Source organism: Lycium ferocissimum, chromosome 8, assembly GCF_029784015.1.
Source record: "Lycium ferocissimum isolate CSIRO_LF1 chromosome 8, AGI_CSIRO_Lferr_CH_V1, whole genome shotgun sequence".
In the NCBI taxonomy this organism is placed as follows: domain Eukaryota; kingdom Viridiplantae; phylum Streptophyta; class Magnoliopsida; order Solanales; family Solanaceae; genus Lycium; species Lycium ferocissimum.
In genome coordinates, this window is record NC_081349.1 from 45,953,665 (window position 1) to 45,968,511 (window position 14,847).

A 14,847-nucleotide genomic window follows, 5' to 3' on the forward strand; every position below is an offset into this window, starting at 1 on the left:
AGTGTAACTTCGCTTTTGATAGGGCATTTTATCCCATAAAGTGTAACTTCTCAGTGTGAATCTGGATTATCCTGGCCCTAAAATGATATCAAACAGTGGGCGGAATACCAAAAAGAAGTTAATGTTCCACGAGATTTGAGTGGATTTTTCATTCAAAAAAGGTGGCAAAATGAGTAAAAAATATGGTTATCCGCCAACCCAACTCATCTTAAATGGGTCCAAACCCATATTATCCACTTATGATATGGGTAACTTAATGGGTAAAATGGATAAAACCTACATCATATAGAGGGTGTGTTCGGTATGCCAATTTTCTCATGTTTGGTCAAAAATTTTGGAAAATATTTTCTGTAGGAAAATGACTTTTCTAATGAAATTAGAGAAAATAAATCCCACATTTGGCATTTCACCAACCACCCCATCACCACTCAACTCAAACCCCCCCCCCCCCCCCCCCCCCTTTTCCCCCGCGCTCAACCCCCTCCACGAAATTTTTTAATTTTTTTTTGCTTTTCTATGCCACCCACCCCCCACCACCTTAATAAAAAAGTTTTAATTTTTTTTTTTTTACACCTCACCCCACCCCTCCGAAAAATTTAAATTTCTTTAAAAGTATTTCTTTTGATTTTCTACACCACCCACACTCCCTCCTCCCTCTACCCCTCCCGAGTTTTCTACTTCATATATTTTATTTTGCTTTTATAATTTTTTTTATAGAAAATGAAAAATTTACATAGTTAAATTTGATGTGGATGGGTGGTGGGTTGTGGTGGCCGTAAGAATTTTTTTTTTCTTTCATTTTTTATATTTTTTATAAAATAAAATATATAAAATAGACAATTTAGAAGGGGGTGGGTGAGGGTTGGGTGGAGCGGTAGTGGGGGTGTGGTGGAGTTGGGGTGGGTGGGTGAAGATGAAGTGCGTTCAAGGGTTGGGTGGGAGCGGGATTTGGGTTGGGAGTGGGTGGGGTCAGAGGCAATCTAGCCTACATGGTAGGGGTTCCAAACTTTCGACGCGGAGTCTAAATTTATGTGTAAAAAATTATTAAAATTGTAATAAATAGTAGATATGAACCCCTAACTTTATAATATAATGGGTTCAATGCTAAAAATCTTAAGATTGAATCCATAAAATTTAAATCCTAGATCCGCCTCTGGGTGGGGTGGGTGGTGGAGGGTGGGTGCTTGGGGTAGTGGTGGGGTTAGGGTGGGAATAGTGGGGTTGGGTCGATATATTTTCCAAAAAGTTAAGGGTTTTCTTGGAGGTCGTGTCATTGGAAAGTTTCGAAGTTCTATTCTTCCCACAAATGCTAAGGCGCAATTATGTACTAGGGATTGAATTTGTGGACAAGAAGGTAAATTAATCTTCTCCATATTAAGTACATGAAGCCAACATCTTTGAAGTAGCTTTGGATAATATGAATATCCATATTATCCGTCAGGTAACCCATTTTTTATCCGTGTTAAATATGGGTCGGTCGGGTAATTGATCTGTTTTTGGCTAACCCATTTTCGACCCGACCCATATCCGACTCGACCCGCCCGTTTGCCACCCCTACTCACAAGATATAATCAGAATTTGTCACTTGGCTGCTGGAATGCTGTTAGCTGATCAACCACAGAATACCTTAGCATTTCATTATCCCACTGAGTAACTTCTTTCCGACTCAGTCAAATTCACATGCCTTTACGTTTAATTGTGCTCCTGGATACTGGTTAAATACTATGTCCTAATTAAGGGTGTCAGCTTTGATGCACTAACAATATGGTAACTAGTTTATTCCGTTTAAACTTTACTGATTTGGGTTAATAATACAAATGAACCCGCAAATGTTTACCTGTGGGCAATATTGCATGGCAATTGACATATTGTAATTTGAGAGAGACGACGTTGAAGGTATGGTGAATTTTGATGTCTCTTTCACATACTAACAAGTATGGTAGGGATCTTTGCTGCTAAATTCATTATTCAGAGAACTCGAGTTAGGTTCAAAATCTGTCTCAACAAAATAATCTTTGGTACGTAAAGACTAAAGACAGTTCCGCGATTATGTTTCGAGTGTAACTTGAGGCCCTTTACCCTCCCTATTAGGGGTCATCAATTGATCTCTTGGCCTGAGCCTTTTTTTTTTTTTTTTGGTGTTTGATAAATAATCTAAATTCAAGACTTAAATTTGCTGGATTCAACCTTTAGATAACATCTTTCACAGTCGCGACGTCTGTCAACTTTACAGATATTGAGTAGAGCTCTCTTATTGCCCGTTTGTATTCAACTGAAGAGGGTAAGGTTCGCTCCTATGGTAAGTGTCTTAGTTGACTGCCACAGAAATCTCCATACATGCACTCATTATTTTTCTGGAGAATTTAACCTTCGTTGTCTTCGTCTGCCAATAATGGACACTTGCTTTTAGAAAATTTAACCTGAATGGAACAAAACCTTTTCTTTTTTATCTTTATGGAACGAAGTATGGAGAAATAGTTGGTTAATAAGTGAAGGGCTTTTGTAATTGAATGCTGTGAATTAGTTGCACTTTTACACAGGAGGCGACATGTTTTTTAATTTATATAAATTCACTGGATTGCGGTCTTTCTGCTGCTCTGTATAATTTAATTGGAGGTTAAACAATACTCTTTGGAGTCTGTTTGGCCATGAAAATTGTGCGTATTTGAAAAAAGTAATTTTTGTTTTCATAGTGACAAATGATATTTGGAAATTGGAGTTGTGTTCAGCCATGAATACAAATTGAAGTTTTCTTAAAATTTTGTGAGTGACTTGGATTGAAAAAAGTGAAAAACAACTTTTTGATATTTTTCAAATTCCGAAATTTTATGGCCAAATATGATTTATGAAATTCAACTCTAGAAAAAAAGTAAAAAAAATATTCACGGCCAAACGTTCACTAATGATTCACTAGATTCTGATCTTTCTACTACTCTAAATAGTTCTATTAACGATTCTTGCCTTGGTTGATGATAAATTACTTTACTCCCTTTCCATATCGGGTCTAGAGATATAGTCTATATTATCCTCATCTTCTATCGTAGAAATAGTTAAATCATTCTTGCTCGTGGTAGTGCCCCAGAGGCCAGAAATTCTTAAATTTCTTACCAAGGTCGGCCCAATGCACAAACCACTAGGTTGATGATAAATTACTTTACTCCCTTTCCATATCAGGTCTAAAGATATAGTCTATAATAGACTCATCATCTACCGTAGAAATAGTTAAATCATTCTTGCTCGTGGTAGTGCCCCAAAGGCCAGAAATTCTTAAATTTCTTACCAGGGTCGGCCCAATGCACAAGCCACTAAGGCAAGTGCTTTAGGCCCCTAAATTTTGGGGCTTATTTTTCAATAGTTACTAAAAGTAGAGTTATGTGTATAGATCTTTTTTCTTTAGATGTACACCTCAGACACATGTTTAATAACAATACATATGTGATTTTAAAATATTTTTACTAATTGACATGGGATGCATGTGCGGCGCACGAGATGCACGTTTGACGCACACAGAAGCTAGTTTTATTGAATATACTTGAGACCTCTTATTAAAATTTGACTTAGGGCCACCAATTCCATTGAGTTGTCCCCATCAATAGTAAAATGATAAAAATTGATGGAGAAAACTTCATTTTATATTTGTCTGGCTTTTTTGGTCTGTGTTTGCAAAGGGTGTTTCCGATGAGTCACACAGAGTTGGAGGAGCTCATAGCTAGAGACCGAGCTAGGAACACTCAAATTTTGCAGAGCTTCGCCGGTGGAGTCATCAATTTTCCAATTATCGGTTCCTCGGACCTCTTTCTCCTCGGGTATCGTTGTTACTACAATGAATTGAAAAGATTAACTAGCTCATTTTGTTTTATTATTATTGTTTTTATTTTTTCTGTTTAAACTTGTTTCAATTATTTGGATAGTAATTTTGGTGAATTTTGGGAACATTTGATTTTTTATGAGGTTATGGCCTGTGACGCCTTTGATTTTTTTTTTTTTTTTTTTTTTTTTTTAAGAATTAATGGCTTGTGACACCTCTATAGACAGTTTTTATTTATTTGGCGCACACGGAATTTTATTCTTGAGTTGGTCGATGAATTGGGAAGAAATTTTGTATTCGTTGTTAGTTTGAGGACAATTGGCATCTATGATAGGTGCATACCTATATTCTGCATTTATTAGTTGCTAAGGTCTCTTTATGAAATGACTTCAATATTCCTTAGATTGAAATGTATAAAAATGTTCTTTCTGTTATAGGTGGTGCTCGAATGTTAGTACTGATGGAATTGGTTTGATGCCAATTTGTTTGTTGTAGCTCTTATTGTGTCTTGTTCTGAAGTTGAGTTTTTAATTAAAATTAATGAACTTGGTATTATGGTTATATTTAATACTCTATATGATTAAATTTGGCATTTTTTTGGTGTGGTTATTGGATTGTAATGATTGTTGTTAAAGTATTTGGTATATACGTAAATATCTAACTCTTTCTACATAGTCAATATCATTGGCCATCGTCTTTCTCTAATTTTCTATGCTTTGCTGTAATTTTAGCATTTATTATACAAAAGTAAAATTGGGATCTCCACCAAGAGAATACAATGTGCAGATTGATACTGAAAGTAATATCTCGTGAGTTACATGTAGTTCCTTCAACGATTGTCTTCAAACAAGTGGATTCGGGGTAGAACTTCTTTTCCTTCAAACTGCTTCCAATTTCGTGTATAATTATGATATAGCAAAAGTATTCTTTCAGAATTTCCTAACACCAGTATGTTTTTGCAGGTCGAGCTGAACTTCTATGACGCTGCCGGCTCATCAACTGCATCTCTCATCTCTCATTCAAACTCAATGTGTGCTTCGACTGAGTGCTCTAGTGAGATGAATCAGTGTGCTTAAATTTGCGTTACACAGATGAGAGTCGCACAACCGGCTATTACCGATCAGATTTATTATATTTTGATGTAATCCTGAGACCTCGCTAATTGCCAACTCTTCAGCATTAATTATTTTTGGGTGAATGTGATTACTTGGATGACTATAGGGATGTACCGTAGTGTGTATGTGCAACTGAACCAATCATTAAATCCTATCAAAAAGAGATGTCAACGATAGGGAGCTCCTAATGTACTTGGTAAGCATTAGAGTGTTTTGAGCTTGCACTAGTTTTCTTTTACATTAGATGTACACCTCATACGCATGTTTCACAAAAATATATATGTGATTTTAAAATATTTTTACCGATTAATGTGAGATGCACGTGTGGCGCACGAGATGCACGTGTGACGCATGCAAATGCTAGTTTTATTTTGAATATGCTTAAGACCTCTTATTAAAATTTGAACGCAATAACTTTTATTTGTATTTTACTTTTATTGGTGTTATTCAGAAAGTAAAATACAAATAAAAGTTATGTCGTCCCATACTAGTAGGAGTAACAATTTCCTGGTAGCTTATTGCCTCTCGATTTCTGTCACTATCCGTTGTCTCTTGTACTTCGATTATCGTTTTACTTTGTTGGTGTAACTGTTTCTTTTTGACATTATGCTATGTTATGCTCTTATTGTATTTTGCGATGATTTCTTCACTTCTGTTAATTCTTATCTAATCTTTTTTGAAATACCTTTTTTTGAGCCGAGGGTCCATCAGAAATAGTCTCCCACCTCCCAAAGTAGGGGTAAATTCTGCGCCACTCTATCCTCCCCGGACCCCACTTTGTGGGAATATACTGGGTATGCTGTTGGTGGTGGTGTTATTGAGAAATCTGCACAAATAAAATCACATACTTGGTCATTTGGTTCCATGGGGGTCCCACTCCAATATATTCAGTTGAAGTGAGAAAAGTTTCGTATGACAAACTGGATTTAGTTTTGGAATATGCATCTGATCCACGTGCTTTGAACTTTATTCCTGCGTAAGGTGTCGGCTGAAGTATAAAATAATCCAACAATAGGTCGGTGCTGGTCTATTTGGTATAATAGTAATCATTAGTATTTTATTATTAGAGCCCGTGAATCATAAGCAGATGCAACCATTTTAGTTTGCCAGAATAGTACACACAGTTTAGTCTGATTTACGTGCACCAGAAGAGGTTGCACATGCCATAGCCTTGTTAACGGTAACTGCAATTGTGTAAAACTTTTCACACCTCGGTGTATTTATCCAAGAAAGACATACTTAGGACAATTTTCCTCTTAACCGCGTAGGAACAAGAACAAAACACGTGCATCCAAACACGCACAAATGGCTATTACAGCACTGCCCAATAAGAAGTCCGCGAGGTGTCGCTGCAACTTGAATTATTATAGAACAGGAAGAGTCGTCCTAGAAATGACGTAAAAGACGGACGTAGCCGCTGCGAGGCAAGTGATCAACTTTGGTCTTGCGGTGTACTCATTCCCGTTACGAGAATGAAATGACGCCCCAACTGGACTCTACACTAAGACTCCTTACAACTCGCACCAATAATGAAATTGAGCAGCCGGAGATTGATTAAAAGGGCAGGCCCAACTGACCCTCTCCCCCCTATCGCCCATCCTCGTGTTCGTAGCTCGATCGAAGGTCAAGTCTGTGATCCGACAGAAAAAGAGAAGTCGTCTGTATCGAAAATGATACGTGACATATTGTAGCAGCTAACTAATCTTATTATCCATGTTATCAATCCTACTTTTTATGGACGATGATTACTTGTAGTTATCTTTTAAGTGACCTGATAACTTGAAAAGAAATTTATACTGATAGTATATAAAAGTTAAAACTCTTCTAAGATAAAAAGAAAGCTTAAAATACAGTAAGACATTCCAAAGCAATACAATACAGCTTGATGGTAAATGTTGCAGTGCTCGTTAAACAGTGATACGGAATTGCAGAAAACAATACTTCCAATGTAAGAAACATAACTGACATAACAAGGTATATAGCCAGTAAAGCAATGTAGCTACTAAGCAACGCTATGAAGGGCTGAATAAGATGAGGATTTGGAACTATTTAACCCCAGCACATGGATAATTGCACTAACTTGACAACACTGCAAGCATTTTGTCATTAGCTGCTATCAGCTAGCAATTTGGCAGCACTTTGTTCAAAATCTTTGGCTAAATAGCAACCATCCATATAAAATTCACTCAAACTTAAAAGTGCAAGGATTTTGTCATATCTGCTATCTGCTAGCCATCGGCAGCACTTTGTCCAAAATAAATCATCTTTCCTTGGCTAGATAGCAACCATCACCATGTATTAATAATTTACTCAAACTCAAAAGTGCAATAATTCTGTCATATCTGCTATCAGCTAGCAATTGGCAACATTTGTCCAAAATAATCATCTTTCTTTGGCTACATAGCAACCATCCATGTATTAACAACTTACTCAAACTCAAAAGTGGATTTACCATTACTCAAACTCAAAAGTTCAGATGGCCAAATTCTATGAGCATTTCCCAAATGTCATAAAGATTAGATCACTACAAAGAAAATGAAATCTGAGGAAAACCAGCAACAGAGACTCCAATAGAATAGATAAACTACTCCAATAGAATAGATAAACTAGTAAGAGGAATCCCTTCAATAATTTTGTGCTCAGCAGAATCAGATATCCATAAGAATCTGCAAGTGATTCTAGAATCAATCATGACAAGCTATTTTAAAAAATGCACTAAAATCCAGCTTTTCCCCAAGAAGATTGCCTTTATTTGAATATTTCACATTTTTCAAATCTAAATGCACTTGTTTCAGAGGCAAGATTATAATATCTACATACAGTTCTAGTTTAACGTTTCCAACAAATCATATTTGAAACAGCCATGGGCAAAAGCAGTAATTACAACAAGAGAAACCCATGATTTAGAAGCCACGATTTTCATTTAATCCACACCCGGCTGCTCATTCAAGGCCTTACTATCATCTTGAGCCGTCCCATAATATCTTTACTTCTTGCAACTACTTCAAATGAGGTAATCATCTGATATTGTAAATACAAGGGCCACGTCTTCGTGATTAAACTAAAGCTATGTGTTGGATACATATGCTACTTTCCCCCTTATCCTGACATCACTATTCAGAAGGGAAGAGGAGAAAAACACAGGTTCCAAACATTTTGACCTTTCTGGAAGAGAAAGGTACCAGAGTTTTGTATGAGCCAGCAACATGTTTCGGTACGATAGTAATGTTAGCAAAATAGCGAAGGCTAAACTCTAGAAGACTAGATTTTATCAAAAGATACAAAAGTATTTTAATGGGTTATCACATGTGTCTAAGATTTTACATCTCATGTTGAGGATTGTTACAAGTAAAAGAAGTAAAAACTGTCTCCAAGACTCCTCAACTTTTAATAGTACAACATGAGATACATAATCTTAGATTTTGAATTAGAAGGATCTAACTTCAGCAACTATGTATGAGGAATGATCACAGAAAAGAAATATGAGAAAGTTGTGGCAACATAAATTTTAAAAAAATAACAGAATTAATCAAAATTATCTACCTAGAACACAACATCATCTTGATAAAGAAATATTCAATTTAAAAAGATATACAGAGTGAACCCATATATGGAACTATCTCGTGCTACTTTTATTAGAATCTGACAAAGATGATACATGATCACTGTCCATCAATCAGCAGCAGCTCTATCTGTCATGAATTCTACAATTATAAAACTACAACAATTACACTTAAAAAGTGGAAAAAGAAATAAAAAAGATGGTTTCCGTTTGCATCTGATACATATCAACTTGCCCAGCAAACACCGTCCATCCACCACAAATTCTTCGTCGTGGGATCGGATGTGCCCCTTATATTGTATCATTACGATAAAGATTAAAAAAAAAGAAACAAAGGGGCAACAAACGGAGATACATTAAAATAATCATAAGAATCAAAGTGAAAAGAATTAATAGTCCTACCAACTTCATTGAATCAAAAAGTATCACTGCACGCTTTTCTTTCCATTACCATAGTAGCTTAAGTACCACCGAACAAATTTCTTCAATCCTGTCTGTAGATCTGTGGCAGGCTTATATCCGAGCTCCTTCTGAGCCGAGCTTATATTTGCATGAGTAAACTGCACATCTCCATTCCTTGGCAACTTCATAACCAATCTCTTAGCCTTTACCTTTAACAACTTCTCCAAAATGCTAACAAGATTAGATACCGGGACAGGGGAAGTGTTGCCCAAATTGAACACCCTCAATTGAGCCGGACCTTTTTTCTTCCCACCACTACCCGTGCTCTTCTTAGCTGTATCCAATGCACCCAAACAGCCCTTAACTATGTCATCTATGTAGGTAAAATCCCTTGCGACCGTGCCATGATTAGCTGCCTCAAATATCGGAATTGACTTTCCCTTCAATATATCCCTTGTGAAAAAGAAGTAAGCCATGTCTGGCCGACCCCACGGTCCATAAACCGTGAAAAATCTCAACCCCGTTATCGAAAGCCCGTATATATGATTATAAGTATGAGCAATTTCCTCACCAGCCTTTTTAGTAGCAGCATATAAACTAGCAGGCTGGTCAGTCCTATCCCTCTCCGAAAAAGGTACCTTAGTATTCAAACCATATACAGAACTCGAACTCGCCCACACAATAGCGGGTTGAGGATTCACACCTTTGCAAACCTCAAGCACATTAACGAGACCAGCAATATTACTATGCACGTACGAGCTAGGATTTTCCATAGCATATCTAACACCGGCTTGTGCAGCCAAATGCATAACATGAGTAAATTGAACAATTTCAAAAAGTTTCTTTAACAGAGCGACATCATTGATGTCGCTCTCGACAATGTGGACACCAGAGCGCTCTAATAGCTCTTGCCTCGCTCTTTTGAGCGAGGGATCATAATAATCATTGAAATTATCCAAACCTAAAACGCCGTCTCCACGGCGTTTCAAGGCAGCTGATACATGTGTTCCTACAAAACCAGCAGCCCCAGTAACCAAAACACAAATACCATTATGTGACCTGATTTTTGCCGAGTTCTTGATCTTTTTTTCCCATGCTGGACCACCATATGAGCTGGAACTAAGAGATCTACGTGATAGATCTTGAGAAACATGATTGGAACTAGATGGTGATCTGTAAAAGAATACAAAGATTAACCCAACAAAAACAAGTGACCAAAAAATAAGCTTGGCTAAAGAAAATTGTAGCCTAATAAGCCTATTATAAGGGGATTTATCAATCTTGAATTTTCCTGGAGTTGATGGTGTATTATCAATAATGTGCTTCATTTGAGACATTATTCTAAGCAAATCTTGAAAATTTGAACAATGCCAAGATCAAGAAAATCAACAAATCTTTTCCTGTGATGTTTCTTGATAAAAATTCAAGATTAGGGTTTGAGATATTTTTTTTCTTTTTTCTTTTTTTTTCGGTCCCCCAATGAAGGATTGATTCTTGATAATGTAACTGGGGATAGGAAAAAGAAAAGGGGGTATGGAAATTATAGCACTTTATTTATAAGAATAAGAATCTTATGGTTTCTTGGATGGTTATTGTTCAGGTTTACTTTTGTGGAGTTTGTTTGTTTTTGATTTGTAAAGAAGAAAGATTGATGATTGATTAAGAAAAGGGTGGTGTGTGGACTAATTGGGGAGAGGAGGGAGAAGAATGAGGTTTGAAGAATTTAAAAAGGGAATAATGAAGATTTGGAGTGGACTAATGAGGGGGAGAAAGAACAAAGTCAAAAGGAAAAGTAAAAATTAATGAAATGGATTAACTCTAAGCTTTTGATTAGAGATGTTTTTGTAAATGAAAGCTAATTTTTTACCATTGCTGAGGTTCTTGGAGGAGAAAGAGTTGGGAGATGGGAGGAGGGAGATTATTGCATTGATTGGTGGGGGAAAAAATCCTTAAAATTGAGGCCCTTATGTAGATAAATTTGTTTACTTTAAATGGGAGTTTCTTGATTTTTGGAAGAGGGAATAAATTTGAGGTACATAAATTGTTTTACTTTAAGTATGAGGGGAGTTTCTTGATTTTGGGAAGAGAGATTAATTTTGAGGCCTTGAGTTACATAAAAAAATGTTTACTTTACTCCCTCCGTCCATTTTTGTTTGTCATGGATACTAAAAATATATGTCCAGTTTTATTAGTCCAATTTGAAAAATTAAGAGATAATTTACTATTTCATACATATTTTACCCTTGTTATTAGTTATTGAGTTGAAAACTTTAAGAAATTATTGGTGGTTGCACAACTTTTAAAGTATATTTGATTTATTTCAATTGACTTAGTAGGCCGATATAGTAATTTGTTATTTTATTTATGACTTCTTAAGAGCATACCAAGTCAATATAGGACAAGTAAAAATGGACGGAAGGGGTAAATATGAGGGGAGTTTGTTGATTTTGGAAAAAGGTATAAATTTGAGGTGTTTATTTAGTTTTCCCTCCGTTCACTTTTATTTGTTCAATATGGACTTTGCACACCCCTTAAGAATAATAAATAAAGTGTATATTTTACTATAATATCCATATTAATTGGTGTATGACTCCTTAGTGAATTTGAAAAATGATTTGGAATGGGCAATTAATGTTAAGGGTAAAACAAAAAAAAAATTGTTTTTCTCTTGATATGCGTAAGTGGACAAGTGAAAGTTAAAATCTATTTTTGGAATAGTGGACAAATAAAAGTGAATGAAGAGTACATAAAAAAAATGTTTAAATATGAGGGGAGTTTGTTGATTTTGGGAAAAGGGATTAAGGTTTAAGTGTTCTTGAAGTATGAGTGAAATGTGGATGGTTTGTTAGAGATGGGAGGGGACGAGATTTTGGGGCTAATTATGAGGGGCTCCTAATTTACACCACATTGGTTGGTGGAAAAGATTTATAGGGATTTGATGATTTTGAACATCCACGTTCCTCATTAATTTCAATTCTTTAATAACAATGATAGTGATAGCGTGATGATCCAACTTACTCACCCTCAAGTGACCTAACAATAGAGGATAGAGCGTATTTGGTTGAGAATTTAAATTGAATTCGATATTTTGGACACGGAATAGAGATACATATGTGAACTATTAAACTCTTAAATTACATTAACTTCTAATTTAATTTTAAAAGTATAATGAATTTAACAGTAAAATCATCAAATTTAAATCTTGAATTCGCTTTTGATATCAGACTACATTAGTTGTTGAGGTTAGTAATAAAATTTGAGGTAATAATGTAAATAATTAACTAGAGTTAAGTGATAACATAATCTAAAATTGAAAATATGTCCCTAACATATTGAAAATGGTTTAAATTTGCTATCCTTCCACCTATTGAACCCTAATTGCCCTTAACGTTAAATTTCAGGTTAAAAGTAATCCTTCCACCTATTGGACCCCAATTAATGTTAATTTTTGGGTTAAAAATGTCCATCCTTTTGACGAAATTATAAGATGACACTTGTAAGACTTTAATTAAATGGATTGCACTAATCTATTATTCACGTGGCTCCAATCATAAATAACCCGACCCATCTGTTAACCCAAAATAACTATTGGTGGTGTCGACTTCACAAGGCTAGAAAACATTGAGTTCCGCAACCAACAAATCCCACAATAAATTTTCAAGTTTAAAATTCAACTCAAGCTCTAATGATCCTTCAACAATAGTGATCCAAAGTTTTCTGGCTCAAATTGAATTAAAACAACAAGTATTGACATAAATCGTTTTTAATAATGGTTTTTCTGCGTCAAGAAATAAACAAACTTCAAAAAAATTCCACAAGCTTCAAATTTGTTCGTATATCTACTTCGTTCGATGCTTCATGTTTTGTGACTGAATGGATTCAAAAGACAACAGTATTTTCTTCGTTGCGATTTTTGGTTCAAAATCCGTGCTGAACAAATAAATTTGGAGGGGTCGGGTTATTTATTGGTTGGGTCTCCAATATCCATGTGGACCAATAAATCAATACCACCTATTTAATTAAAGTTCGCATATGTCATCTCATAATTCTGTTAAAAGGAAGGGCATTTTTAACCATAAGGACAATCGGGGGCCAATAGATTGAAGTAGAGCAAATTTAAATCATTTTCTAAACGTTAGGGGTGTTTTTGACGTTTTTCATAAAAACACATATTTTTAGTATAGTATAAATACCAAACTTACTTACATCTCATTATAACATATTTATGGCAAACTCGCTTCCATTTTGCTTTGTTTTTCTGTACTTATCGTTACTGAATTAAAAAAAATAAGGGAATGGAAAGTAGCTTAATTACCATTAAAAATGGAGATGAGTAGATAAGGTGAAATGATAGATGTGTAAACGTCTCGTCTCAAATGCAAGAACATTAGTATAATATAGTATGAACTTGATGCAAATATAGCTCAAGAATGCTGTCTTTTTCTCACAATTCCATTTATAGACAAGAATATGTCTTGAAAAAGTCCAAACAAATAAAACTAGTGCAAATCATGATCTTCTTTGCCTTCATCTAACTCAAAATCATTCCGTATTGTAATATTGCACGAAGAATTTGAGAAGTATAAGTGTCTTGGTGGTAAAATACTCCAGAACTTGTGCTCCGAATGCGTTATCACTATGGTTTTGCTCTTTCCAATTATGAGATTATGTAAGAAAGGCTTTACTTCTTACTTTGTATCTCAAACCATAGTTATAAGCTTTTAAGGAAAAAGGGACATATTTGCCTCTGAATTATGCGAAATAATTTAAATTTGCGCATGAAAAAGCGGGTTCAAAAGTTTAAAACTACCCACCTCCAAAGTCATTCTTTTAAATCTTATTCTAAGAAGATTCAAGGTAGCCGCCCACTATGACAATGCTATTGAAGTCATTGTATTAGGCTCCAAAAATTAAGGCCTTAAATAATGTTTATTGTTATTTTTCTTCTTCTTCATAGGGAGCATTTTGCTTTTTTAATTGATAACCATAAACAGAAGTTACTTATGCAACTTTAAATGGGAGAAACAAGATAAAGCCCCAAAAAGGAGATATAAGTTACTTATGCACATCTCAACCATGCCTTTGTTCTCGGTTTGGGCTGGAAAATTGAAGTGTGAGGTGTTGAGTTAATACTAAAGCTCTAAAAAGCAGACAGAGTCATGTGAGAGTCACACTTTAGTTTTAGGTAATAGAACAAACAAACTTGTAAGCAAGGCAAAAGATCCTACTTTTTAAGAATGAAAACCCTCCAACACATTTAGGACGGATTCTGTAAATTCAGCTAAATTCATTACTTTTGGCTTAAATTTTATATTTATGCATATATACAATCATAAAATATAATAAGATCATGCTCTTTCACCCCTACCTTTCATCAACTTAGCTTCATTCTGTTCAGGGGCGGAGTCACAATGGTGATCACGAGTTCGGCAGAATCCAGTAACTTTAGCTCATACTCTATATTTGTGTGAACGAATTCACTTAAATATGTACAAATAATCTATTCAAAACCCAGTAAACAAAAATATCTTGGCTCCGCCTCTGAATGCTTATGTTCCACTGTTTGTTAGTTAGCTATCTGTTAATTTGTGTGCCAAATGTTGGCGTCAAAACTTGGTAGGATCAAACTCAACTTTCTTTTCAATTAGCTGCCCTTAACGTAAAGTCTCAAAACTTTGCCTATCTAGTCTAGGACCTTAAAAGAATGGGGAAAGAAATGAGAAATGAGGAAAGGCAAACAAAAAATAGTTTGACATTCTTGATGCTCCCTTTAATTCTTTTTATTTGTCGCTTTAGCCAAATAAATTTGGAAAAAATGATTGTCTAAACCAGAATGCCTTAATTTTTTCTTAAAATCTACTGTTCCTCCAATAAATAACTTATACAATTTTGATAAAGAGTAATTTAGTCAAATAGCCCTTATAGTATGCTGTTATATAATTTTCTTAACAAAAGTGTCA

The 14,847-nt window shown here is 35.2% G+C and overlaps 1 protein-coding gene across 1 annotated transcript; it reads right to left on the reverse strand.

The window, feature by feature from the left end:
• Nucleotides 1-8,482: 8,482 nt before the first annotated feature.
• LOC132068626 (UDP-glucuronate 4-epimerase 3) lies at nucleotides 8,483-10,819 on the reverse strand. The gene has a single exon (XM_059462268.1). The coding sequence runs from the start codon at nucleotides 10,222-10,224 to the stop codon at nucleotides 8,911-8,913; it is 1,314 nt and encodes a 437-aa protein (XP_059318251.1). The 5' UTR covers nucleotides 10,225-10,819; the 3' UTR covers nucleotides 8,483-8,910.
• Nucleotides 10,820-14,847: the final 4,028 nt, after the last annotated feature.

What these genes read in the sequence shown, in the direction of transcription:
- LOC132068626 (XM_059462268.1), bottom strand. Translation starts at nt 10,224, where the DNA reads ATGTCTCAAATGAAGCACATTATTGATAATACACCATCAACTCCAGGA.